Raw genomic sequence first — 27,584 nt, forward strand, 5'->3', positions numbered from 1 at the left:
AAATGTCCTCCACGGCTTAGGATGATAAAATAAAGTAACCTAAAAGCCGGTCTAAGCTCGCAAAAGGTGATCAAATTATTTCGTCTCTTGTGCTCAGTTCCGCTGATACCCTGACGGCTCACTAACACGAACCCGCTTGCGTTAGAGGAGTTCAGTGTTAGAGCTCCCTGAAGCTCAGGTCAGGAGACCACTGGAGTTGAGGTTATCAGCCCTGAAAGGCCTGTAATTACAGCGCCTTGTGTCCGGGCAGCCTTGCCCGCGCTGAGATTGGGCCAGGGCTGGTTGGACGGCTTGCCCTGAAGCTGGAGACCTGATCCATCCTTCCATCCATCCATTGTGCTTAGGTCCATTCGACGAGGACCCATCCATTGTGGTACCGCGGCCGATGAACCCGGGCTTCTATCAAGGAACTGCTATGACGTCCCCCTAATTTCGGTACAAATGTATTAGTGAATCATCTCAATAGATTGTCAAGCAGGTACTTTAAGAATAGAAACCATTTGCTCAGGTACTTGGTCTTTTTCTTGGTTTGCGACTCACTTCAGGGGAAGATAGCCAGGGCGCATTCTCGATCGGAACCTAGAAAAGCGGATGCGGCGGTGCGTTGCGCAGCGCAAATCGGAAAACGTTGGACTGTCTTTTGCGCGCAGTAAAAACTATTTATTACTCATTGTTCCATCTTATTTCCATATATACTATCGGCAGTCGCTTAAAGAAATGAGTATAATCATCGTCACCTCTCTATTTGGGTCTCATCTCCTTAACTCCTGGGCCTTGAAACTCGTGCGGGCCAGCTATCAGAGGGCTGCCAGATGTCGATCCCCAGCAGTAATGGAAGCAAGGCGCATACTTTAAAAGGCGATGATGAGCCCTACGCGATGGCCTATATCTTGCTTTAAGATTGTCGCAAGACGCCACGTTGAACTATAGTGTTCAGGAACAGGCCAAGTAGCAGAACAGAAGCAATGCGCCTCCAGCTGCTTCTATTTACGATGCCATCGACTGCCGATGTTATCGCATCGCATACTGTACCGTGCAGTATCCGTACACACACACTTTGAGACCCTATTGATTCTGGGGCTCCATCTTGCCGGGCACCATGACGGACAGACCTTCATGGGTCGTCCATTTCAGCGGACCCTGTGAACCTTGGCTTGGCTTCCGCTTCCTTTCCCTCCCGAACCTAACTCGACTCGACTCAACTCAACTCAACTCAACTCAACTTAACTCAACTGCTCTGTTGGCCATCCACTTATCTCTAGACTCTCATCGACCACTCGCGATCCATCCGCTTGCTAGCTACATATCCGTTGCTCCAAAATTGGGCTAGACGCTGGCCACCAGCGACCAACAGCCGTGACCACGCCCCCAATGGAAAAAGGAACCCTCAGCCCAGCCTAGCCCAGCCCCTCTCCCCTCTGACACTTCACTTGTCGGTGGCCTCGTGTGAGTTTGTGACTGTTTGACGACCCTCACATCCATGCCAAATGTGGTGTGGGCAGGCTAGGAAGAGGAGACAGCGAACAACGACCGCTGCAGTGGTTCCCACTAGCCTGATGAGTGACTGACAAAAGACTATGTTATTGTAGGGATATACGGGATCTGTCTCTGTGCTGTGTGTCTGAACATGTATGGTCGACCATGCTGTAGGATATGCTCGGCGACATCGCTTGTTAAGCTGGACTACTATCAAGCGCACAAACGCACACACTCAATCCCTCTCCCGCGCCCCAATGGGAACATGCAAATCGTATCCAGGGTTCAGCCAGTGCGACCTCGCTCAGGGCTTGCAATAATAAACTCGGGACTCTGGCGCATATCGATGACCATGAACCATTGACCTCTCTAAATATAGAGTTTTCGAATTCGCGTCTCTAAAGGCAATTGCGATTATAAAAGCAGCAGAGGATATATTCTGAAGCAGCTGGCTGTCATTCTTCGTAGTGAGCAGACGATTGAAGAGCGGAGAGCTGTCTATTCAACGGCTCAAAGATGTCTGAGTTGGTGGTTGCAAGAGATCCCTGACAACCAATCGCACTCGATGTCATGATCTAGCAAGCTGGGGGGACCTGTCTAGGTACTAAGGCTGATCATGTGTCGAATAAGCTTGGCGCACGGTAAGCAACATGATGTTGTCTACAGACTACCTGACGATTGAGGAGCAGCTTCACGAACTCAAATACCGAGGTATAACAATAAATCATATGTTATGCTAGTAGGCGCCTTCTCGTTGGATTGAGTTCGTAAAAGAGACGTTTTTCTTACGAAACCTGAGATGCTTGCTGGTGCTGAGAAGCACCCCTTTGTGGCGATATTTGATTATGACACTTTGATGTTCCAGTTTTTTTTGACCACTATCTACCTAGGCCTGGTCAATGATGAACATATCTCAACGTTAGTACAGTACAGTAGTCTGTCCAAAGGATCAGATGCCCTCTTGTTGTTAATTGGTGCCAGCAACACTATTGAAAACATCACTTCATGTTGTTGACCGCAAGTCAGTTAAGTCTTACTTTACTCTCTTGGTCGAATCGCGCCAACTCTCTTCCACGTTGCGCATCCATCATCTCGAGTCGAGGGATAATGCGCTTAGCTTGCGAATGATTCCGAGAGAATGGAATTTAAACGTCAAAACTCCAGTCAGCCTCTACATACTGCTAGGCGCAGCGCAGCGCACGCTTTTGAAAGCGCTTGGGATAGGATCTATTCTTTGATATCTTGTGCGATTCGCAACAGCCAATTGTCCGTGTGATGATAACCCTCGTCGCGGCGCCTTGACCCGGGCGATCAATTTCCCTCCGCGATGGGGTTTCATATTGAACCGTTCAAGCAGCGGTAGCAGTGATTCGCTCGTCGCGCACGAGGTAGTTGGTCAAGGGTATTTTGGATTGGATCTTGGCCACACGTTCAGGCTTGTTTTGTTTCAGCACGGGGTCAGATACGCGCACAGCGTGGATGTGGATGGGTGCGATCGATCCATAGATACTCGAATTGGCGAACGTGTTGTTTATTAGATGCTCTTGTTTACCCTCACTAGGTGCCTCAACAGTACAGTACAGTGCAGTGCTTTAGTACCCAACTACTACTAAGTTAGTAGTTACCTTGCTAGGCTAGGTTACCTGCAGCAGACAGAATCAGTTCAGTTCAGTCAGTTCCTAGGTACATATCCAATGTCAAAGTGTTGTGGACCCTTGGTAGAATACCCAAAGACCAAAGACCAAAGGGTATGGCATCGGCAGGCCATGCATATTCTCACTCAACTAAATCTGAGGAGCGAACTGCGAGGACCCTCAAGGACCCGTGACTGACTAACTTTAGTCTGCTTCTCTACCTATACCGTGCATATTCCGTACGGGGCCAAGCAGACCCTTGCCACACAATGCGATTCAGAATTGCGCAACGGCAATGCGCTCTCGTCTCTAAAGACCAAGACCAAGCAAGGCATGAGCTGTCTTCACCTGTCGCAACCTGAAATCTAAACTTTGCGCCCCGTGTCAGTAATTATCGCATACTTGCGCTGGTATAGAGAATGATGCGCTTCTAGTCTTCCTCTCTTGTACAGTACTGTATCTTTGTGCGTCTCTCTCTTTCTCTGTACAGGGTTACATTGGAGTAAAGCATGCGATGCGCCCATCGTCCATCCCCATCCAAGCATGACGCTTGCGTGCACGCTGTCACCGCCCCGCCCTGGATTATCCACGTCTGAATGCGCTGGCGCAAAAAAAAATGGTCAACAACAAAAAAACAAGATGCGACAATGGCAACATCCATCGATCGAATCAGAACTCGTCGCAGCCCAGCCCCAGCTCCAGTCAGAGAAAGTGAGTGAGATTGAGCATGGGTATGGGTATGGGCATTGCCCAATGTCTCGCTTCGTCCCCATTCATCCCTCTCGGATGGTCTTCCATGAGACTCCATACCTAGAGGCTAGGTAGGTACTATGTACTAGGTAAGTAACAAGCGAGATGGCCAGACAGGTAATTAATTAACAGCTTGGCTTCAATATCTGCCTGTCTGCCTGATTCGCGACTCGGCTCATCATTAAGCATGCCATCTTCAGAGGCGAGGCGAGGCGCGGCGCGGCGCACAGGAAAAGAAACGGTGTGTATAGTATTGACTGATTATCATCATCCTTGCTCGTATCAGCCCGTGTGCCGTCGTGTCGTCCATACTCGTTCCAGTTTGCCAGTCAAGAATGTGACGGGCTTCGGCAATTATACAGCAAACTCCCTAGACTACCAGAAACCCATCACAGGTTTAGATCGTTTGGTAGAAATGCGCTTAATGTGTATGGCTTTATTGCCTCATCCCTCGTCACGGCGCATCCAATTCATTTGTCTGGCATGTGGCGGTCGCTAGATTCCGCGCGTGTGTGTGTACAGTACTTACGTCAAAAACATGATGCATCCAATCTCAACCATTTACTAAGTTAGCCGCTATTGGCACCCGTTGAATCCCGCACGAATTCTGTCGCACAAAAGCGCATATTTCAATGCGAAATAGGTTGCGCAGAGCCTTAATCAATTGAGTCGCAGTATGATTCTGGGCACGAATTATATATGTATAGTTTTTGAAAACTAGGGATGAAAGAGATATCCCTCGATTTTCAAAGATGACATTAGAAATCTTGTTTGACTAGGTACCTACCTATTAAGGGACATTGAAACTTGTCACTTTAGTACTCCAGGGTTGATGCGACAAAAAGTCGCAACACTCAAGAATCTTCCAATCTGTCGCACAATGATGAGACTATTCCTTTTAAAAATTGACTGCTTTGAGAATGAAGTTCATACGGTTTGTAAGTAGACTAATTAATGCGATCTGCGTACAGATCCTTTGGTCTCAATACCCCTCATGCGCATATGCCATCTTGCGACGATACAATAACAGCCGAACATCTTCCTCAAAAGGTTGTCGCAGACTTGTTCTGATGATGCTATATCAAGGCACGGCTCGGCAGGTCAGAAATGGTGGCGTGGAACTGGTCTTAGTATAGCTTGCGTGGCGGCTTGTCTCACTCGAGAGGGGTGATAGAAGCATCGCATGATAGTAAAACAGTCCTCAGCGTGATTCACATAATTTCCTCCCGGGCCCCTTTTCCCTTCATTATGAGTTCGCAATGCTGTCGCACTTAACGTGGAATAAAAATATAGAGTATATTTTATGATCTGGACTGTACTTTTGGTATTTATACCTGTCCGAGAGCTGATGCATGTGGATTGGGCGCATTTCGGAGATGTTCATTTTATGCGCACAACGAGCGCAATCTGATTCTAGGAAACTGTATGGAAGGCGGCGCAAGCCTGAAAACCCTCGCAGTAGATTCAAGAAGCTACATGGAGACAGTTCTCCATACAGAACTGCTCTTTGGCGACTATTTTCAGCATTGCGCAACGTTGTGTATATCGTGAATTCTAGACATGGAGTTGACTTTGAGTGCGGGTAGAGTCACGTGAAACCGCGGATTAGACGTGAGGTAAAGAGCTCGATAAAACGCGGTGGCGATAAACCAGAAATTGACATCAATAATGACGGATTGCTCAGCGTATATGTGCTATGACGGACTCAAGTTAACTTCGTAGACTGGGAGTAGAGATATAACGAGTTATTTGGCACGGAATACTCGGGTTATGTCTTGAATCACCTTTTGACGACGTCAAGGTCTTGAATTGCTCTTGATGTGAGACGCGACATAAGTTGAGATAAGCCCGATAAGGTGAAGAGTAGCTCAAACGGGCCTAGCGTGGAGGGGATGCTCAAACAGCCGCCATCGCCGTGACGACAGAAGAAACGAAGCGTAGAGCTCCTAGCGGCCCGTGCGCCAAACCACCTCCAGCTTAGTGAGCTCAGTCTCCTTGCACTAATGGCCCAAAAATAATGTCGTACCTGAGCATAAATAAACAAACAAAATCTCATCTCAAAGGAATTAGTGGGTACGGTAGGGGTCATCCCCCCAATCAAGCCACAGCTTCTAGCACCACTTGCAAGGCATGAAGCTCCCATCACCGTTATAGTTGACTCCGTTGCCCGTTGCACAGCTACCGATCAGGATAGGATGGATGTCTAGCATAAGATCCCAGCTACTCGGGCTACTTTATTATTCCATCATCGCCTCATTTGCATTTGTCTTTGTTCTGTTACTCCCCATCTTCTTTTCTCTCAAGTCGCCAAAGCCGTCGGAAGCTTCCAGTGTACTAAAGTACATACTACCCAACCATCAGGCTGATCTTGAGAGCATCAGCTCAGTTCTAGCAGGACTAATCTCCCAGCTTGATGTGCCCCCTGCAAGCCCGGGCCCCTAATCTGACCAACACCCACCAGCCTAAGGCTTTTGCCTGATTCTTTTGTTCCTGCTGAGAAACGAAAACAAAAAACAACAAGCAACTTTTGTTCTTAAAGCTTCAGAGCAGCTCTTCTTTCTTCGCAACAAGAGCTGGAAACACCTCGATATCGTACCTGCTTTACATATCTTGCGCGCAACAGTCGATATCAAACAACATTCAATCAACGATCCCAAATACGCACTGCAAGCCGCCTGTCGACCCGCAAATTCGACCTGCACCTGCACAACGCCGCATCTTACATGGTAAATCAACGCGCCAACATTAACCACCAAAACATCCTTCTAGCATTCGTACGCGAACTCAACAACTTCATCATACCTAGTCGCGTCTCTTTGTTGTCACTTCCTTTAATCTAATAACGTCGAGATGGATGCCAAGGTACGTTGTCATACATCTTCCTCCCTTATTTAGTGGCCGTTGGCGCGACTTGAACAGCCCCCTCTCCCTTACATACCAATGCATACCAGAGATCGTTACAGAGTATAAGCTAACAACATACTGCAGCCTTTTCGACCGCGCGGCGCCGAAAATGCACCTCATCTTCACCATCAGCATAAGTCAACCGGAAATTTGGCCAACATGGCCAAGTCCACTACAACAGCTGGCTTCCGGGGCCCTGCGAAGCGTGCAGCGTTTGGCGATGTGACCAATGTCAGCAAGCAAGGCGGACACCTTCGTGATGAAGGCAAATCAATCAAAGTCTACGCTACGAATGGTGTCAACCATGGCCCTACAGGTGTGCCTTTGAACAAGGAGAACGGTGCTTATGGCAAGGATACCTTTACTCGTCCCGCGCAAAGACCCGCCAACCAATCATCGACACGAACCGCCCTAGAGAACAAGAACTTCGACGCGAACAAGAAGACGTATGTGAGGAAGGATAACCACGTCGTCACCAAAGCTCCTGCTCCTTCCTCGACCCAAAATGCACCTTCCCTTCAACCAAGACACCACAAGAGCCAGCCTCAGCTCAAACCTCAGCAGCAACAGTCCAGTCTACGACGTACCCAGAGCAAACAGCTAGACAAGGTCGTCCCCAAGCCTGATGCTGATATGGGCCACAAGGTCACAAATCTTGCGGCATACCAGCTGCAGGAGACCGAGTACCCCTACGATCAAGCTGCTTATCTTGACTCTATGTATCTACCCATCGAGGCTGGTGTTAGTCTCGACGCGCTTCAAAAGGAGGAGCACGAAGAACCACCTACCAAGCTCCCAGAGATCTCTGAGGAAGAAGCCGTTCTTCCCTGTTACGAAGAAGGCCCTATTCCCGCCATGTCAGAGCCTGAAGAATGTTGGGAGGAGGAGGACGACGAGGATTTCGATGATCAGGACCAAGCATATACGACGGCGCACTCAGTTCGTTCGAGAGACATGACTGCCGGTGGTGCTACAGAAATTGTGCCACTACCACGCGTAACAGCTCGTGTCCAGCGCGAACTTGAAGACGCCCGCGAAGAGGTGGAGCGAACGCGTACAGACGACGAAATCGAGGAGGAGTTATGGGATGTCAGCATGGTCGCCGAGTATGGTGACGAAATCTTTGAGTATATGCGTGAACTCGAGGTATGCAGCCTTGCGCACATCATTCGGTACTGACACTAACAATGCTCTGCAGATCAAGATGCTTCCTAATGCTCACTACATGGACAACCAGACCGAGATTCAATGGTCAATGCGAGCTGTTCTCATGGATTGGCTGGTACAGGTCCACAACCGTTTTGGTCTCTTGCCTGAGACACTCTTTTTGACAGTCAACTATATCGACCGTTTCCTTTCTCAGAAGATTGTGTCAATTGGCAAGCTTCAGCTTGTTGGGGCAACCGCGATCTTGGTGGCGTCCAAATACGAAGAGATTAACTGTCCTTCCCTGGGAGAGATCGTCTACATGGTTGACAATGGGTACACTGCAGAGGAGGTTCTCAAGGCCGAGCGCTTTATGCTTAGTATGCTGAGCTTCGAGCTTGGATGGCCCGGCCCTATGAGCTTTCTGCGACGCGTCAGCAAGGCTGACGACTACGACTTGGAAACCCGCACTCTCGCCAAGTATTTCCTCGAGTTGACCATCATGGACGAGCGGTTTGTGGCCTCGCCTCCAAGCTTCCTTGCCGCGGGCGCGCATTGCCTTTCACGACTCGTTCTCAAGAAGGGTGACTGGGTGAGATCACTTCGTTATTATTGTGAACAAAACAAATGCTAACAGTATTTTTAGACTAAGCAACATGTCTACTACTCGGGCTATACCTGGAGTCAGCTGAGAAGCTTGGTTACGATGATGATTGAATGCTGTGATCGTCCTCACCTACATCATGCCGCAGTATTCGACAAGTACACAGACCGTCGATACAAGGAAGCATCTTTGCTGGTGCAAGCAGCGCTCGATGCTGGATTCACTCTTCCCAACCAGATGGCTCCAGTTCGTCAAGAACTTGACGCGTATCGTGAAGACAGCGCCGAGGTGCCAATTGCGCAGCCTCAACTAATTCCTATCGAGGGTTGAAGACCCCCCTCAGCTTTTGACAGGCACTGGCGGCTCTTGCTTTTTGTTGTTGATTTGCATTGCTCGACGAGGTTCTACCGGCCCGGTATACCCTGGTGCCTTCATTGCAACACCGGGCCGGGTTTGAAGGTATCGTGAACTTCTTTTCGGGTTTCAGTATCAGGGTCCGCCTCGACCTGCAGCTATTGCCGCCATTTAACGGGCTCCCTTGTCTTGGCACTACTACCAATGCTGGCGTTACTTCTTGATAACCCTTATTCACTAATATCTGATTGGGGCTGGACAATCACGACATTGATTATCTGGAGCCACAGCAATGTCCCCTGCATTGTCCCAGCCTTGCACTTCTATTTCTGTTCCCGCCTTGGCCTTTCAAGTCCATATGTCAGGTCAGAAGGGAAGAACAAATACTGTATAACGACTCTGGATGACTGTTACGAATATTACGATTGTGCGACTGCGTTTATCATCAACATTTTATTGCCTATTTGGCTGGTTTAATACATCTGCTTCGGAAATTGGCGTTGCGGGATATGGTTCGACCAGTACTGGTTCTACAGGCCTGCTATAGCATTGAGGCAACGTGCAACTGGGAAACGAACCACGGAGGGAGTACGGGAGATTCTGATTCAGGGACTGCGGAGGTTAACCTGGGCTTTTTGGGTGGTGGCTGGCTCGCGACTCCATACAGACAGAGGAGTCGGTAATAGACCAGATCGACAAGCATGGGATTATCACAAGCATGTATCCTTTGGGCAAATATGAGCTATCGCCGCCACTACCACGGCCGGCAACCCCAGAGGCACCCGACTTGCATTTACAGCAGCATATAGACTATTAGAGGCTCTGGACGCTTGTATGATATCTAATCCTCAATTTTCTTGTTTAAAAACTTCGTTTTTCGTGATGCTAAGTTAAGACTTTCATACGAGGTGGCAACAGCTCTTTCATGTTCTTGCCAACTGGCTGAGTCTAACATGCACCCGATCATCACATAATGGACGTGATATCCATCTTGAAGTCCCCTTCCTCCTACTGTTATAGTGCATAATCAGCAGGTATCGGGGCCAGCGCGAATATCTGTTTTTGCGCAAACATTGATATGTGACTGTTTACTATAGGGTACAATCTGAAACTTGTAGAATGCACGTGATGTATAACCTGGCAAGTCTATTACATGATCTAAAAGATCTTAATTGAGATCCAGATCCAGATCACAAAGCTGTATGTAACTTATCTATCTGCACGGGGATGGAATCTGAACGAGAGCGAACTTACCCCGACCTTAGCCTGGAAACCCCGACTTTTCCCCACGGAGGATTCTCCTTGGCTCCACTAACAAAGGCCAGAACAGGGGTTGGGCGTTTAGCTACTGTAGACCTGGCAGCCAGGGGAAAGTTGTTCTGATACTAGTTGCGAACCGGGAAAACCCGGCATTTCGCACATGGACATACTCAAGATGAGTTGATTCAAATACATATATGAACTTCCCTTAAAAGTGAGGACCCTTGAAGTCAAGTGATGGGAGACAGGCCAGCAGCTGTTGTGATAGGGGCGCAACAAGGTTAGCGGCCCGGTTATGTCAGTTCTGAATCTCTACCTGTGCGCGTGCGGAGGTAGGGTTAGCAGCATGGAGAAGATCAGGGTGGATTCGGCTTCCATTCTTTTTTACCTTCACCTTGGCTAAATTCGGTCAAAGGATAACACTGCGCCGTGCTCGTGACCTGGGCAAGATTCCGATATATAAAATGACCGGGTCCCAAGACGACACTAGAGAAGCCATTGAAACCATGTGACGTCTTGACGGTTTGGGCGAGGTTCTGGAAACACGGAAATTGTTCGCTGCCACAAGCACGGGCAGACACTCCGTGACTCCGAACCTGGGGCACGGGATATTACATTGATACCTCAAGGTGAGAGCAGGTGAACAGCTCCTACCTGATTTTGGAGCCGTAATTCTTTGTCAGAAGACCATGTTACCTCCAATACGATAGATTGCGCTACGGTCCAGCGGAACCGCGACTGTACATGAAGTTTCTCGAGACCCTCGAGGAAAGACAAGGGGATAGCTCCATACACTCGCACCTCAGAGAAGGCTGAGGCACCCGTAAAGGAAGAGAAAGGCTCACCCAACTCCGAATTGAACGAGGTCCACACGTCGGACTTATATCAGGCTCTCGGCCGCATACCACTGATATATTGAGAACCATCAGTCGACATCCTCTCACCCTCTTTAATCGTCATGAACTGTAGTTCTGCAATAACGTGGTGATCGATGCCACAAGCAAATGAACGGTGCGGGTCATATTGAATCGAGGAGTGGGCGCTTCTCCGAACTCCGGCTCTGCGGGTCTATCCCCACAATGGTATGCCACCCCGGGACGGGGAAAGGAGGCATTCCCGGTGCTGCGGAAGAGACGCGGCTTCATGATTGAGAGAGAATGATTGAGAGAAATGGACTCAAATTAGTTGGATATAAATACTCGAGCTCTTCTCTGTATGATTATGTCCAAGAGCCAGATATTTCGAAGTCGAATGGCGTATAATTGTTGTGCTCAAGGTATGGGAGCAGCCTCGCTAAGTACTTTATCCAGGAGATGCCCGGGATGCCCAGAATTTGGAGGGGTCCACTGATGAGATCCAGGTATACATCCATCCATGTGGATGAATGTACCTTTAGGTACCCAATGCCACACGAGTTGGCTGTAGTTCTGTTTCTAACCCTGATTCACTGATGTTGGCAGAGACTTGGTGACGGGGCCTCTGTTGCCCTCGTGTGCCTGTAGAGTCAGTTGTTTAGGAAGTAGTCTCCTGAACCACCTCCTGATACATCTTCAAGCTGGATATGAATATGAATATGGATGTCAGACAAAAGCAACGAAAGCGCGCTTGGAGCGGTCCGGATTGTAGGTAGTTTACCTGTCCGCTGGCCCGGAGTTGGCAGACCGCCCGAGCCCACACTGGCTGTTTAGGTGCTTTCCTTGAGGTTCCAGAGGTGCGCTTCCATGGAATCTTCAGTGGCAGGAAAGACATCCTTTACAGGGCTTGATCAAATGGGAGAGCGTTAGGGCTACAAGCACTTTCCATTGCATTAGGTCCTGTACTGGCGAAACAAGAAAGTTACGCATGTACTACAAGTATCTCGACTCGTGTACGATACCGACGTGTACTTATCTGCTTGTACCTCTTCCCCGTCGTGGCTTCTTAATTGTCTTGAAGTGCCCTGAAGTGAGGTGAGCTCTCCACGCAGGCGCGCACCCCCACCACCGCGCACCCCCCCGCCCGGACCAACCACCGGCCTGAATGAAGCGGGAGGTAGCAAATTTATCTCATCTTTCGCTCCATCTCGAAATTCCCCAATTGACGCATTTCGCTCCTCCTCTTCTGCCTCTTTTTCCTTTTCCCTTTCCCTTTCGCTTTTCTCTGCCGTTGTCGAGTTATTTCTGACATACTTCTCCTGTCGCTGTCTTCGACTGTTAAGGGATACGTCCTCCTTTGTCCCTATCTTGTCCTTCAGTTGGCCTCAGCTGTTGGAGTTGCTCTAAAGAGTTTCCCCGTACTTCGCCCGTTGTCGGACCACCTCCCTGTGGCATTTTACGAAGCCGATTTGTCTCCGGGCTGACTCAAAAGCCTCAGTTTTTGACGCGCTGAGCATCGGTATTTATCCTTCGCAGCTTCAATTGCTCGAAACGAAACCTTTACCTCTCGAGTGCCTTTTATTTACCCCTCCGATCGACTCCGATTTAAACAATGTCCAAACTTGCTGTGGCCACCGAGGCCGTCAAGGAGGCTGTCGTGGGGACACATGAGCCTGAGCAGCTTGCTGCCCACACCAAGGCGCGCTTCACTCAGCACGCTGTGAAAGACGCTGAGACTGACGAGCTCTACCTTGGACCTGAAGAGTTTATCAACGCTGTTGCGCCCACAGGTGAAGATTACGTGAGTCACTTGTTACTCTGGTCAAGCTGGGTTACCGCTCAGCTTGTATACTCACCGGGGCTTTACTGACAATACCCAAACAGCACAAGATCTCTCGTGACCAATACTCCATTCTTTTCAGCGTCGCCGACGTGAATGGCAAGGGCAGAGTGAGTCTGGCTGACTGGGGCGTGTTTGAGCACCTCCTCAGCAAGCCCGATGCCGAATATCAGATTGCTTTCCGTCTCTTCGACGTTGAGCGCACCGGAGCTGTCAAATATGACGACTTCCGCACTCTCTATGAGCTCAACAAGGGTCCCAACAACCTAGCCTTCGACTGGGAATCCGACTGGGCCAAGATTTACATTGGCAACAAGAAGCACCGTCATCCTCTCGACTACCCTCAGTTCTGCCAGATGCTGCGAGGTCTTCAAGGCGAGCGCATCCGACAAGCTTTCCACCAGCTCGATAAGGATGGCGACGGTTTCATCAGTGGTGAGGAGTTCGAGCGCATCATCGTCGAAACAGCACGCCACAAGCTGTCTGAGCACATTCTCGACAACCTACACACTCTGGTCAACCTCTCTATCGGATCCAAGATCTCTTACGCCAACGTTCGCGCATTTCAGAACGTGATCGGTGGTATGGATCTTGTTGAGATCATCTTGCGCCGCGCCATTGACCAGAGCAAGGATGGCAAGATCACTCGCCCCGAGTTCTTGAACGAGGCTGCTAAGCTCACCCGCTTCTCTCTCTTCACCCCAATGGAAGCCGACATTCTCTTCCACTTTGCTGGCCTCGACGAGCCCTCTGGTCGTTTGGGACTCTCCGATTTTGCCAAGGTTCTCGACCCCTCATGGCGCAACCCTATTTACGATGCTGTCGAGGCCACCAAGGCCAAGGTTGCAAGTGGAGGTATTCTGATGAGCGTCTTGTCTTCTGGTTACAACTTTGCCCTTGGTAGTGTTGCTGGTGCCTTTGGTGCCTTCATGGTGTACCCCATCGATTTGGTCAAGACACGGCTGCAAAACCAGCGAGGCGCCCAACCTGGTCAGCGTCTCTACAAGAACTCGATTGATTGTTTCCAAAAGGTCATCCGTAATGAGGGTTTCCGAGGTCTCTACTCGGGTGTGCTGCCGCAATTAGTGGGTGTCGCTCCCGAGAAGGCCATTAAGCTCACTGTCAACGATCTCGCCCGATCAGCGTTTACCGACAAGAACGGCAACATCACGCTCTGGTCCGAGATGATCTCTGGTGGTTCCGCTGGTGCCTGCCAAGTAGTAAGTACACAAGTAACCAATCTCAATGAATGGCAACTGACAAATACATTTTAGGTCTTCACCAACCCTCTCGAGATCGTCAAAATTCGTCTCCAAGTGCAGGGAGAGGTCGCCAAGACCGTCGAAGGAACACCGAAGCGATCGGCCATGTGGATCGTGCGAAACTTGGGTCTCGTTGGATTGTACAAGGGCGCTTCGGCGTGCCTGCTCCGCGATGTTCCCTTTTCCGCCATCTACTTCCCCACCTACAGCCATCTGAAGAAGGACTTCTTCGGCGAGTCCCCGACCAACAAGCTGGGCGTTCTGCAGCTACTGACTGCAGGTGCCATTGCCGGTATGCCCGCTGCTTACCTGACGACCCCCTGCGACGTTATCAAGACCCGACTTCAGGTTGAGGCTCGCAAGGGCGAGGCCACATACAACGGTTTGCGACACGCTGCTCAGACCATCTGGAAGGAAGAGGGCCTCACTGCCTTCTTCAAGGGTGGTCCCGCCCGTATCTTCCGATCATCTCCTCAATTCGGTTTCACCCTGGCTGCGTACGAGGTTCTTCAGACTGTCCTGCCCATGCCTGGTACACAGAAGGAGAAGATTCCTACAGGAGTGTCTGATGCTTTGTCAACGGTCAAGGGTAGCCTGGACACTAGTCCTTATGGCCGCAGCCGTAACGCCCTCAAGGTGATCCTTGATCTGGATGAGGACTTTGGCAAGGTCAAGCTTCCTAACGAGAAGGGATGGCGATCGCTGCCCAAGATCATGGGTGGTGGTGGCCAGTAAGCCAAGGGATAGAAGTGAGATGAATGATTGAGAAAGATACAGAAAAAGGATGAAGATGAGGGTGGTTTGAGGTTGAGAAGGAAGCAAGGTTTGGCCAAAGCGATTGTCCGGCGACTGCTCGGCTATTGCGCCTTGGAGAACGGCCCACGGTCGGGCTTCGATATCCGACCCACCCGCGCACGGAGTACCGGACAGAGCCGAGGGGAGATCCTGCATCCTCCAACGATACCCCGAACCGAAGACCTTGACCTCTCATTTTTGGATTGATCTTTTTTGTTTAGAGTGGAAGACAAGGACAAATATAAAGACAAAGACAAAGACAAAGACAAAAGGAAAAGAAAGGGAATGCGACTGGAAGACGGAAGACAAAAAAGAACTATATTGTGATAAATCTCATATCCGAATCCCGGCTGAGCGGGCGAGGAGGGGAGCGTCTGCTACTTTTGCATCAGACTCGGCGTTCTGGGGCATTTAAAGGGCATGATGGGGGCTGTTTTATTATTGTCTCTTTACTATGTTGGCTGTTGATTTTATTGTTATTGTTACCATACCTAGCTTGTGTGAGTCCTTTGTAGAAATGAAAGCAGATTTACGTTGAAGATATTTAAATTATATTGTACGAGTGATAGTGGGTTGATCTATGTCTTACTGCAATAGGGATTGGTGTATATCGTACTGTCTAAATCTTGGAAGCTGTCATTTCTGCTGTTTCACTGTTGACGAGACTGGACGGGATACTTGTAACTTTAAACATTTTATTCCATGATACCATTGTGTACTGCTAATACTGGATTTATCTGATGATATTTGGGAATTTCCAGCTAGTTGAATTCCCCTTTACTCCAATGCCCGCCAAATACCTTGGTAGTTAACCAAAAACTCCAAGTCCAAATGAGGACGATTTCATCACATTCGTTAGTTCTTTTTATGCATCAATCGCTTCAAATACATTAAACCCATACAGTACAAGTTGAAGCAAACTCTCAACGAATGAGAAGAAGTGAAAAGCGATAGAAAAAGCAATGCCGGGAGCGACTTAGTAGTGCACAGTGGCTAAGCGCTGAATCCAACCGGCTTGTTGTTGAGGCACGAATTCGGGCACCTTGGCGTCGGGTTCACTCGTCATGGCCATCTTGAGCCACTCGACGTAATCCTCGAAGCCAGTCGTGCTGCCAATAACATTAACCTTCTTTACACCCCTGACGCCCTCAAACATACGTAGATTGCGGTATCCCACTCCGAGAAACATGGACTGAACCACGTCGATGGTCAACTCGTCGAGACCGCTGTAGGCTTTTGTCACTGCGTCTGCGTCATACGGGAGATCGACGTCGAGGCGGACTTGGGCGTGGAAGCGGCGGATGCTGGGGATGATGGACGACTCTTTGACGGGGCCGTACCAGTTTCTTAGACGGGGGAAAGATGTAAGAAGTGTAGGATGAGAAAGGAAGGTGTTGGACCCGTAAAGGAGATCTGTGGCCTCGTCGTGTATTTGGCGGTTGGTGCGGAGGAGAGAGGCATGGACCTTTTGCTCTGGGCATGGACGACCGCATCTTGTGTAGGGAGCTGTGATGAGAAGCTGGTTGTAGATTTCCAGGCGGATCTCGACTGGAAGATCGAGGAAGCCTGTTTTATGAGGTTCTTGTTGTTGCTGTTGAATTGCGGTAGCCATGATGATCTGATTGTCGGGTTTCAAGTAGGTAGTTGATGATGATATAGATATCGAGAGTAGAGCAAGTCGAATTGACTAGTTGGCGTTGAAAGAATCTTAAATCAAGTTTGTAAAGAGCTGCTAGGCTGATGATTGACTAGCTGTTGTTGGTTTGAATGATGTATATCCAATAAGGGTGATTGACGGATGGTGGTAATGTTGATCGTGTAGTAGCGTCGATCTTTGAGGCGTTGAGTCGTATGATGACAAGACTGATAAGCGTTTTGTAGGTTGTTGAAGATGGGAATCCAAAAGGAGATGAGAAGGAGAGGGAGATTCAGACTTGGTATATATATATATATATATATATATTCAGAAGATCTATTCTAGTCTAGAGAATTACATGAGATGCGGTCATGGCCGTGGTTGTCAAGGTCAATGTTAAGGGACACGCCCTCCCCCCCGGTAACGGTAACATCACGGCCTGGGGCTTGAACTTACGAGCAATCGGCCACTAAAGAAAGAAATGGCAGGGGTTATGGGTAAGTCAAATCAGGGATCGGGACCCGACCGTCAGTTGAGTTCAGTGCTGTCATTCTATTTTACTATTGAAGCTTTTGAGCCACACAATCGCGTATTCAAGTCAAGGGCTGAGTCTTCCTGTCTGTCTTAGATACACACCCATCATTGCAGTAGCTGATGCTGACCGAAAGATTGAGTTATCGCATTCTATTCGTCGTCAATCTTGGTGCTGAATTCTTTGTTTTAGGTGATTCGAATCTTTGTGGCATCCATCTCAATCCCCAAGTGCCAGTCAGATAAGCTGACTCGTCGATGGCTTTTACTCTTCTGAGCTGAATTGACGAGAGTAGCATAAGCAGATGTCGATCATTGAACACAGCCAGCCATGAATTGGATGCTGAATACCAGTCAGGAAACAATAGGTAACCTACGGATCTAGTCTGTCTGATCTCGGTAAAATCACTAGGTAGGCACCTAGGTATCAGCATCTTTGATTGCAGCCACAGATATCGTATCAATGGGCTGAGCATAAGGTGACAAGTACCGTAGCGGTGCCGAGCGATGCCCCGTCGCGGAACAGCCGTTGAATCCACTATCGTACAAGGATTAGTATCGGGAGTTTAAGAGGTCTCCCCTTTTTTTAACCTCCAGAAGACCAGGGTCTAATCTTGTATGTAAAGAGTCACACAAACAAGAAGAATATCGAGAAGAGGAGAAGAAGAAAAAAAAAAAAAACATGATTATCATGATCAGGTAGATAGGTAGATATATAGATAAAACTAAAATCTCATAATGCTATGAGTTGTAGATATGGAGACAGACGGAGCGGAGGCTCAAGACCGTCAGTCATTCCTCCAACCTGCCTCTATTCCCAGTCCCCTTGAACCCCTGCGAGATCCATTGTTTGATGTTTTCCTCTCAAAACGAGACGACTTAAACTGGGTTTCCAGACCATTCTTGAGGATCCGTACGGACATGGCTCGGAAATAGCACGGCATGCACCTTTAAGACGGGAATGCAGATGCATCAGCCGCAGCCACAGTCGTAGATAATGTAACCAACCATCACCACCATCAAGACGAGACAAGACGAGACGAGATTCATTGTTGCTTTAAAGTGTCCACTTCGGCTCCGAAACTACCGATCCAGGTCCTGAAGAAAACAATCCGCGTGAAACATTGAATATCTATCATACCTAGATTATCTCTATCCGGCCTCTTCCGACCCTGTTTTATCAACAAGCTCCACTATCCCGAGCCTCATGCGCTTTTTCGTTTAACTGGCGTGATCTCAGTTTGACTTTTTCACCGCTCGCTTCCTGCTGCCGAGACAAGGATTCAAGGTGAGCTGCGGCTCAAATGTTCGTTCTAGAAAACAACATCTCAGGGAGGAGCGACTTAGTACCTAACCTTAGTATTTAGAGTATCCACTCGATTCAATATATCAGGGCGTCTTCGGTCAATTCCCGTAGATGTAATCAGGAACTATCGTTCCCTTGTCTAGGATAATCACTGAAACCTATTGGTCTCTTCTATTGTACCTGGAAGCTTTGTCTCTATTGCGTTCATGACCCTTGATGTTGATTTCTTGCTAGACACGATAAATCCTCGGATGTTCTCCGTTGACTTACTGTAGAGCTCCTGCCCAACAAGCTTTGATCTATTACTGACCATCGACGTCTTCTTGCGTATAATGCCTCGTCATTTTGCATTCCTACCTACCCATTCCATCCGATTCGTATAATTTCGAGGGTAATAGCAAATTGATTGAGAAGGAGCATCTTGATCATGACATGCAGCCACATCTGGTACCTGTAAGCCACACTTTCCACTGCACTTTCCCGTCCCGTCCGCACCAACCACTTTAGGATTCGCTAAAAGTACGTACCTACTACCTAGAATCGAGATGGCGTCAGAACACATGAGACTTCATTCATTTCAGGTGAGATACCTTAGGTACTCACTCATTTACTCACCTTTCTCTCACCTCCGCACACAATCCTTTCCTCGAGAGCAGCCTCGACTCTCAACTCTCTTTTGTGTTTAGTCTCTCTGCTCTTGTATTGTATTAATCCCATACTTGTCGCGCAATATATTGCGACAGCACTCGAGATGGCAGTCTCATTCCTTAACTTCCTGTCAGGCCTCTTTGGTTGGGTCTACTTCTTCGCATGGAGCGCGTCTTTTTACCCTCAGCCCCTGCTCAACTGGCGTCGTCGCTCCACTACCGGGACCACCGTCGATTTCCCCTTGATCAACGTCCTCGGTGAGTCTTGAAGCCTGAGTCCCTGATATATCCAGACCCCCGTGGCTCAGTATTGCCTACGCATGATATGACTGCCAGACTCAAAACCTACACCCCTCGCTCAGGCCAGCCCTGCGGCTCGTTGCCCTGATCATTCCGGCACCCTGGGCCCGATTGCTACCGCCTCTATTAATCTAGTTCCTACTGGTACTCGAATCTTTTGCTAACCGCGATATTCTCATCTTTTAGGCTTTGCTGCGTACTTTAGCTCAAATGTAGCTTTCTACTACTCGCCAGAGATCCGTGCCCAGTATGCTGCGAGACACAAGGGCCTTGAATCTACCGTGCAGTTTAACGACATCACTTTTGCGCTCCATGCGCTGGTCCTCTCCATCATCACAACCTCGCAGTACCTCTCACCTGCTCTGTGGGGGTTTGCTCCCAATTATGGAAACCGCCCCAGCCGCTTTATTCTCGGGGTGGGAGCCGGCTGTATTGCCGGGGTTCTGTGCACATGGATCATTGTTTCTGCTTCACCTGGAAACGATGCTGTGTATGACTGGGTCGCTCTCGACATCGTCTACGCCGTTGGCTATGTCAAGCTCATTATCACTCTAATCAAGTACACGCCCCAGATCATCGCCAACTATAAGAACCAGAGTACCGAGGGCTGGAGCATCTGGCAGATTCTGTTTGACCTCACTGGTGGTGTCCTCAGTGTCAGCCAGCAGGCCATCGACAGCTACCAGCTCCGTGACTGGAGCGGCATCAGTGGCAACCCTGTTAAATTTGCTTTGGGGAATATCAGCATGATTTACGACTCCGTCTTTATGGCTCAACACTACGTTTGGTATCGGGATGCTGAGAACACGCAATCCAACGACCGCGAGAGTGAAAGCTTGCTGCAAGACGAGGAGCGAAGAGCATAGGATAGCAATCTTGCTGTTTTTGGACTAATAGGCGACGATGACTGCTACACAAGCTGCACCATCATTGTTGCCGTGGTGTTTTGCTAAACATCCCTAGCGATTCTGATTCGAAGTTGGATTATCTGGTTACAAGATCTATACTGCATTGGATCACAAGACACATAGACAGCCCAAAAAGTGCACATCTAGCGTAAATGAGATCTTTCCCTGCTTATCTGGACGCTTTTCATCCGTAATAAAGTGGCTTACTCGAAAAAAGCTGGAACGACTCAGCTTGCTGCCAGCATTAGCCTGCATACTTGGTGTGTTGGCATGCGACTGAAAGAACACCAATAGTATATTGCCGTCCTTAGTCGCCTCAATCTCTTGCCCCTGATAATGAACGATCTTCATGTTTTATCCGAATAGTATCACTCTTGGCATTTTGTGCCAGTGTTGAGGCTAGAGGCGCATGGTCAGCAATGGCTGGGCTGAGATGAGGAACTATTTAATTGTGAAGCAGCTGAGCCTCTGCTATTCCGCTTCTGCCGAACTTTCCTGTTTGAACCAAAATCTACTTCGTATATATCGCCCAATTTGGTTCTGTTTGGATTGCCTCGTAAGCTGACAAGTCTTGTATCCTACAAATCCTATGGCGTGTCGATATTGAGTTGTGATCCTTATGACTCCAAGTCGATGTATAAGCGCTGGGCAACACTGTGGCTAAAGACCATCTTCCAGAGAAAAAGTATGCCTTGGGCTCCCAACCAAATCTATAACCAACACTATTCTCTAAATTTCCAAATACGTGACGGTAAATCAGTCTCCATGAGGTTACGCATACAAATGTCCGGACACGCCGTTGTGGGTTTCAACGGCTTACTGGCCGCCCATAAGTCAAGTTCTCAGTTGATTGAACCTTTTGATCAAGAGATAAACACTTGATTGAACAAGACCGATATATAGATTGAAGAATGCAAAAAAGGGATATTAACATGACTATGAGATTAATAGAAAGATTTGGCAAAAAATGAGTTTCGACAACGGCAGGATTCGAACCTACGCGTGCGAACACAATGCCTATGATAGTCCTGGGGAGAAATAGCAGGGCATCGCCTTAACCACTCGGCCACGTTGTCTTAGGATGCTTAGGGAGACTTCAAGTTTGTACTATATTCTGCATTCCATCGTGATCAAAATCATCCATCTGGAACGCGATGGATCATATATCTAGATAGATTATTATGCCCGATGCAACAAACGCAGAAGTCAATGGCTGGAGCAGGGAAGTTTAAGTTGCGGTACATTGATACCATTCACTCTTAGTAATGATATTGCTACACCAGGAGCAGTCCAAGTATTAGTCAATCCATATTTATGCAGTGTGTCTGTCTATTGATCATATATCTTACAAATACTCATACATCCAGTCCTGCACTTTTTGCGCCTGGCATTTATTTTAATACAAAGTTGATCGTCTTTCCTCCTCGCACTGCGATCGCCCTCTTAGCTGCGCGCAGATTATACGGCCCCTCAGAGAAGCGTGACGCACCCTCCTCGGTCTTAAGAATTTCCTTAACCATCCAGTCACGCAATTCATCACCTGCTAGCCCAGCAGGAGGAGGCGGAATGTTGACAACCCCGCGTACCTTTCCGTTAACCTGCACAGCGCAGGGCTGTACTCGTGGACGAACCAGCTCACTAAGAGAACTGTCTGCTGTGGGAAAATTGGCGGACTCGAATATGGAGGGTGACGATGGATGAAGGAGAGCCCAACACTCCTCGGCAAATGCAGGGGTGATAGGTGCCATCATGGAAATGAGAGCCTGGGCAGCCTCACGCTTAACAACCAGGCTGGCGGCGTGGTTGTCGGCGAGGGTGTTGGTGAGGATCATAAGATCCGACACTACTGTGTTGAGGGAGTAGACTTCATCGTAAGACGCTGTAACAGATGCGATGGTACGTTGGACATCACGCCAGATGGCTGCCTCAGCATCCCATTGTGCAAGTTCCTTTGCTGACCCTGACTCAAGGCGCTCATGCTTAGTAGCAAGGTAGTCCCGTGCAGACATCTTCTCATCACTGGGCTCTGAAGCAATAGCTGTGATCTGATCATGTAGCCTTTGGAGCCAGCGGGTGACACCGGTAATCTTAGCCTCGTCCCAGTTGAGGATATCCCCAACCGGAGCCTGGAAGAGCATATGCGCGCGGGTTGCGTCTGCACCGTACTTGGAGATGAAAGCTGAGGGATCAACTCCGTTGTACTTGGACTTGGACATCTTCTCAAAGGCGACGTTGGCCGACTTGCCAGACGATATCACTTTGGGTTGGTTGGGATCCGTTAGGTCAACCTCGTCAGGCTTGAGGAAACGACCGTTGTCGGGGTCGATATATGTCTTACCATGAACCATACCCTGAGTGATAAGGCGTTTGAATGGTTCAGCGGATTTATAAGTTTCCTCAGTGTATTGGGGGAGTAAAGAGGTTGAGGCCAGGAACTTGAATATGAAACGTGCGTAGAGCAAATGAAGAATGGCGTGCTCGATACCACCGATGTAGGTATCTACGGGAAGAGTTTTGCCAGCTTCAGGGGAGAATGGCAAGTCTTTATTGTGCGGATCAGCAAAGCGAGCGTAGTACCAGCTTGAGTCGACAAAGGTATCCATGGTATCAGTGTCTCTTCTAGCAGCGCTGTTGCATTTAGGGCAGGTCGTGTTGACAAACTCGGGTGATGACTCCAGGGGGCTTCCGTTGCGTGTTTCTGCCCAGTCCACGCCAGGAAGTTTTACAGGAAGCTGTTCGTCTGGCACAGGCACCGGACCGCATGTACCACAGTGAATGATGGGAATAGGAGTACCCCAGTATCGTTGCCGACTGATCAGCCAGTCTCTAAGACGCCACTTTTCGACCGGTTTGGCCAGGTCAGCTTTCTCAAGTAGCTTAACGATCTCCTCTCCAGCAGCAGTTGAAGATTTGCCCTTGAAAGAACCACTATGTTCCGTCATGACTCCATGTTCGACAAAGGGCTCGTTCTCCATAGCTGTTGTTGTTTCATCCTCAGATGCGGAGAGAACGTGTCGAACAGGCGCATCATAGTGGTGCTCCTTCCAGAATGCATTATCACGCAGATCGTGGCCGGGAACACCCATGACGGCACCTTCGCCATAGTCGCCTAATACATATGGCGCAACGTAAATAGGCAATGAGACCTTGGTGGCATCGGGGGTTTCTTCATGGTAGGCGAGCGGGTTAATAGCCCGCAAGTGTGGCAACAAGTAACCCACCTTTGAGTCTGCAGGTAAACCGGGGATGGTATCGATGAACGCTTGTAGTTCAGGATCCGAAGCCGCAAGCTTAGCCACTATAGGATGGCTGGCCGCAAGAGCAACGTACTGAACACCGAACAGGGTGTCAGGTCGAGTGGTGAATACTTCAATACCAGCATGAATATCATGACCCATAGCAAGGACAGGGAATTTGACGGCAGCGCCCGTTGATTTCCCCAACCAATTCTTCTGCTGTGCCAAAACTCGCTCCGGCCATGCGTTTTCCCTCGAAAGCGCCTCTAGTTCCTCCAGCAGGGCTTCACGGAACTCAGAAATGCGGAAGAACCACTGCTTGAGATTGCGCTTCTCAACCTTGACACCCGATCTCCAGGAGTTCCCATTCGAGTCGACCTGCTCGTTTGCGAGGACAGTCTTGTCAACGGGGTCCCAGTTGACTTCAGCTTCAGCCTGGTACGCAAGGCCTCGTTCGTGGAGCATCAGGAAGATCTTCTGAGTATGCTTGTAGAAGTCGGGATCGCAGGTTGACAATTCCTGATATACGAATTAGAGCTGAGAGGGGTTTCCAAATGGAGTTGAACCTACACGATTCCAGTCCCAGCTTCCGTTCATGAGCTCAAGCTGCTCCTTCATCTTGGCCATGTTACTTGTTGTCCATTTTTCTGGGGCAACACCTCGTTCGATCGCAGCATTCTCCGCGGGAAGTCCAAATGCATCCCACCCCATAGGTAGCATAGCCTTATCGCCTTTCATAGTTCGAAACCGGGCGACGACGTCGGCAATGGAGTATACCCGCAGGTGCCCAAGATGCAGAGTCCCAGATGGGTACGGGAACATGGGCAGTACATAGTGGCTATCTTTTGCGTCGGCAAGATTCTCAGACCCCTTTGTGGCTAAATTAGACTCCTTCCATTTCTTACGCCATTTTTCATCGATTGAGGTCAGGTCAATGGCGTAGCATCGTCGCGAGAGAGTTGCAGCTGTTGAACGGGCGATTATCGGACGTCGAATTGAGTTGGAGAGTGAGTTAGACAAGGCGCGCTGAGCTGTGGCGCAGCTCATGAGCCTTGATTGCAGCAGTGGCATTGGTATTCAGGCATGATATGATGCCAAGTCGCATCAATTGGTGTTGGACAAACAAATTTGGTGGTGTAAGAGTGTACACTGAGGTCCAAAAATTGTATGTCCTGAATATTAGTGTTAGACATGCGATTTGAGATAAGATACGGGACCTGAGGTAGGTACCCTGGGCTGGAAAGTAGTAGGTAAAGCTCGGATCACATCAGCCGGTACTTGTTCAACCACCACTCATGATAGCTGACCTCAGGTACCGTCGGATGCGTCATGACTGCTAACGTCCAGTGAAGCCGGTGGCCATACCGAGAACGGCCACTGAAGGGCTGCCCTCCACTGTGAACAACCTATGGAATATTGGAAACCCCGCTATCATGGACGCCCCGCCACAAAATTCGTCCACTTTAGTTACGGCGTACGGGTAGAGCAGGTAACCAATCCCTCCACGATCAAAGAAACGAGACGCCGACGTCGTACTTGACTTGACTTGTCTCACTCCGAGTTATCTCCTTGAGTTGAGACACTCTCTACATCCCGAGCTTGATAGCTCTTAATCGATAAGAACGGGATACATTACAGGTCAAATCAGTCTGGGTACACTCTGGAGTTGTGGTTTCCGATTTCGCATGCCCAATCTCCTCATTCAGTCCAATCTATCAACGAGCCCGCGATTTCAGTCTCTGAAGATATCCCGTCTTACGTCTTGGAGCCTACTCAAATCTTACGAATAAACACACCTGTACCACTTTCGACCGAACGTCTCCTTGTCGTCCATCACAATGGACAAGATCACCGATCGCATCGCCGCGCTGCCGGCTGATGGCACCTATTTCTCTCTCGAGTTCTTCCCTCCCAAGACAGCCATGGGCTTTTCCAACCTACGAGACCGACTTCACCGAATGGAGCGTGCACTTCGACCACTTTTCGTAAACGTCACTTGGGGCGCCGGTGGTAGTACTTCTCAGAAATCGCTTGAGCTGGCCGAGTTGTGCCAGAGAGAAGTTGGGCTTACAACATGTCTACACTTGACATGCACCAATATGAGTAAGAAGTCAATTGACGAGGCTCTCTCAGACGCAAAGGCATTGGGCATCAGGAATATCCTGGCTTTGCGAGGTGACCCCCCACGACGTGAGGAGTACCGGGACCCTGAAGATTCGGAGGATGACGGAGGTCAAGATTTCAACTGGGCTATCGATTTGGTCAGGTATATCCGCAAGACTCATGGCGACTATTTCTGTATTGGTGTTGCAGCATACCCCGAGGGACACGCTGAGGAGAGCCATCCTCTGGGACAAAGCTTGGAGCATGATCTTCCTTACCTTGTCCAAAAGGTTCAAGCCGGTGCCGACTTCATCCAGACTCAACTCTTCTTCGATATCGAAGCATACGAACACTTCGAGAACACTCTAAGAGAGCACCCAAGTGGTGCCTTCAAGGGTATCCCCATCATTCCTGGACTTATGCCTATCCAGAGCTACCAGATGATTAAGCGAACCACCAAACTGAGCCATGCCAAAATCCCTGACCATCTCCTCGCACGCCTTGATGCTGTCAAGGGTGACGATGAACGGGTAAAGATGGTCGGTGTAGATATTGTCAATGAGTTGATAAACAAGATCAAGGACATCAAGTCAAAGACACCGGGCCCCAAGGGCTTCCACTTCTATACACTCAACCTGGAGAAGGCAGTATCCTTCATTCTGGAGCGAGCGAATCTTATACCTGACCCCCCTGAGAATGAGGAAGCCGTCGTCGCAGTCGACGAACTCGCTATTCCCGCGCTACAGATCAACGGCAACATGCGCTCAAGCAGCCACTCCCGCTCTCGGCAGTCTAGAAGACACTCTTCTGTCGCCTCAGACCCTCACAATTATGTTATTGTTGGTGATAGGCCAGCAGTTTACCCCGAGTGGGAAGCCACTGGTTTAGAAGCCGGCGTACGTGCCGAAGCCATCAACAGTCGCGCCAACACATTGGCCATATCGGAGGGTGAGGGTGCTTTGGGCCGTGAGGCGACATGGGATGACTTCCCCAACGGTCGTTTTGGTGACGCCCGCTCACCTGCTTATGGTGAGATTGATGGATACGGCGTGAGCCTCCACATGTCCGTGACGCAAGCTGTCAAACTTTGGGGTAACCCCAAGACGCGGCGGGACATTAACGACCTGTTTGTCAAGCACATTCAGGGAGAGCTTTCCGCTATCCCGTGGAGCGAGGAGGAGCTTCTGGCCGAGAGTTCTACCATCAAACCTCACTTACTTGACCTGAACGGAAAAGGCTGGTGGACCGTCGCCTCGCAGCCCGCCGTCAATGGCTTACGCTCCAGCGACGCTACCTTCGGATGGGGCCCGCCCAACGGCTTCGTCTTCCAGAAGTCGTTTGTTGAATTCTTCATCCCGTCGAACGAATGGGAAACTCTCAGGGCTAAGCTCGTATCCTCAGAGCTGCAAGACTATGTGTGCTTCTACGCCAGCAACGCCCACGGCGACTACGTCTCGTCGGACATCGGCGGTCACGTGAACGGGTCGACGGAGGGCAATCCGAGTACAAACGCTGTAACATGGGGCGTATTCCCGGGCAAGGAGATTATTACGCCAACAATTATCGAAGAGGTTAGTTTCCGAGCTTGGTGCGAGGAGGCCTTTGGAATCTGGGGCGAGTGGGCCAAGGTCTACGGCCGTGGTTCCGAGAGCGAAAAGCTCTTGAATGGTATCAAGGACGATTATTGGCTCGTCAATCTCATTCACCACGACTATGTGAACAAGGATGCTCTATGGGAAGTTCTTTCAAGTTAAGCAAGGTGTTTATTGTGTTAGGGGAGATGCAAATATACCTATGGAGATTGAATTTGAAACATAAACAAACGCCCAGAAGTTTCAAACTCGACTGTAGACAAATTTCGATGCTCTATACACAAACACGTACTGACTCATATGTATATATACGAGGCTCGAGAGGAATTCTACAGGTCTCAGTACTTGGTCTAACAGCTAACATCTAGAAAACGACAGTCGAGGAAGAATATCAAAATTCGAGGTAATACTAGCAGAAGTGGTACAAAGTTAGAAGCTACGTCGTT

At 49.2% G+C, this 27,584-nt stretch overlaps 7 protein-coding genes and 1 non-coding gene across 8 annotated transcripts; 5 read left to right on the forward strand and 3 right to left on the reverse strand.

Moving 5' to 3' along the window:
• Positions 1-480: 480 nt before the first annotated feature.
• On the forward strand, positions 481-977 carry B0J16DRAFT_97663 (uncharacterized protein). Its single transcript, XM_046134780.1, has one exon. The coding sequence runs from the start codon at positions 592-594 to the stop codon at positions 853-855; it is 264 nt and encodes an 87-aa protein (XP_045984523.1). The 5' UTR covers positions 481-591; the 3' UTR covers positions 856-977.
• A 5,733-nt stretch (positions 978-6,710) lies between these two features.
• Positions 6,711-8,844, forward strand: B0J16DRAFT_382484 (cyclin-like protein; the record flags this gene model as incomplete). The annotated part of the gene is made up of 4 exons (XM_046131245.1): positions 6,711-6,722; positions 6,849-7,910; positions 7,963-8,502; positions 8,557-8,844. The coding sequence occupies 4 exons, from the start codon at positions 6,711-6,713 to the stop codon at positions 8,842-8,844; spliced, it is 1,902 nt and encodes a 633-aa protein (XP_045984524.1).
• Positions 8,845-12,236: 3,392 nt separating this feature from the next.
• Positions 12,237-15,095, forward strand: B0J16DRAFT_97776 (mitochondrial carrier domain-containing protein). The gene is made up of 3 exons (XM_046134781.1): positions 12,237-12,783; positions 12,867-14,042; positions 14,097-15,095. Exons 1-3 carry the CDS (start codon positions 12,595-12,597, stop codon positions 14,817-14,819), a joined length of 2,088 nt encoding a protein of 695 aa, XP_045984525.1. The 5' UTR covers positions 12,237-12,594; the 3' UTR covers positions 14,820-15,095.
• A 464-nt stretch (positions 15,096-15,559) lies between these two features.
• B0J16DRAFT_337599 (uncharacterized protein) lies at positions 15,560-16,842 on the reverse strand. The gene has a single exon (XM_046127365.1). It carries the CDS (start codon positions 16,489-16,491, stop codon positions 15,856-15,858), a length of 636 nt encoding a protein of 211 aa, XP_045984526.1. The 5' UTR covers positions 16,492-16,842; the 3' UTR covers positions 15,560-15,855.
• A 1,795-nt stretch (positions 16,843-18,637) lies between these two features.
• B0J16DRAFT_337603 (PQ loop repeat-domain-containing protein) lies at positions 18,638-20,399 on the forward strand. Its single transcript, XM_046127366.1, has 2 exons — positions 18,638-19,257; positions 19,486-20,399. The coding sequence occupies exons 1-2, from the start codon at positions 19,104-19,106 to the stop codon at positions 20,163-20,165; spliced, it is 834 nt and encodes a 277-aa protein (XP_045984527.1). The 5' UTR covers positions 18,638-19,103; the 3' UTR covers positions 20,166-20,399.
• A 783-nt stretch (positions 20,400-21,182) lies between these two features.
• On the reverse strand, positions 21,183-21,283 carry B0J16DRAFT_t124. Its single transcript has one exon. It is a non-coding gene; the product is annotated as a tRNA-Ser (tRNA).
• Positions 21,284-21,507: 224 nt separating this feature from the next.
• On the reverse strand, positions 21,508-24,626 carry B0J16DRAFT_413052 (uncharacterized protein). The gene is made up of 2 exons (XM_046133357.1): positions 24,014-24,626; positions 21,508-23,962 (listed from the first exon to the last, which is right to left on the reverse strand). The coding sequence occupies exons 1-2, from the start codon at positions 24,512-24,514 to the stop codon at positions 21,599-21,601; spliced, it is 2,865 nt and encodes a 954-aa protein (XP_045984528.1). The 5' UTR covers positions 24,515-24,626; the 3' UTR covers positions 21,508-21,598.
• Positions 24,627-24,917: 291 nt separating this feature from the next.
• B0J16DRAFT_337610 (methylenetetrahydrofolate reductase-domain-containing protein) lies at positions 24,918-27,576 on the forward strand. The gene has a single exon (XM_046127367.1). It carries the CDS (start codon positions 25,282-25,284, stop codon positions 27,298-27,300), a length of 2,019 nt encoding a protein of 672 aa, XP_045984529.1. The 5' UTR covers positions 24,918-25,281; the 3' UTR covers positions 27,301-27,576.
• The last annotated feature ends 8 nt before the right edge of the window (positions 27,577-27,584 follow it).

Source organism: Fusarium flagelliforme, assembly GCF_020744385.1.
Source record: "Fusarium flagelliforme strain FIESC 12 MPI-CAGE-AA-0113 chromosome Unknown B0J16scaffold_3, whole genome shotgun sequence".
In the NCBI taxonomy this organism is placed as follows: domain Eukaryota; kingdom Fungi; phylum Ascomycota; class Sordariomycetes; order Hypocreales; family Nectriaceae; genus Fusarium; species Fusarium flagelliforme.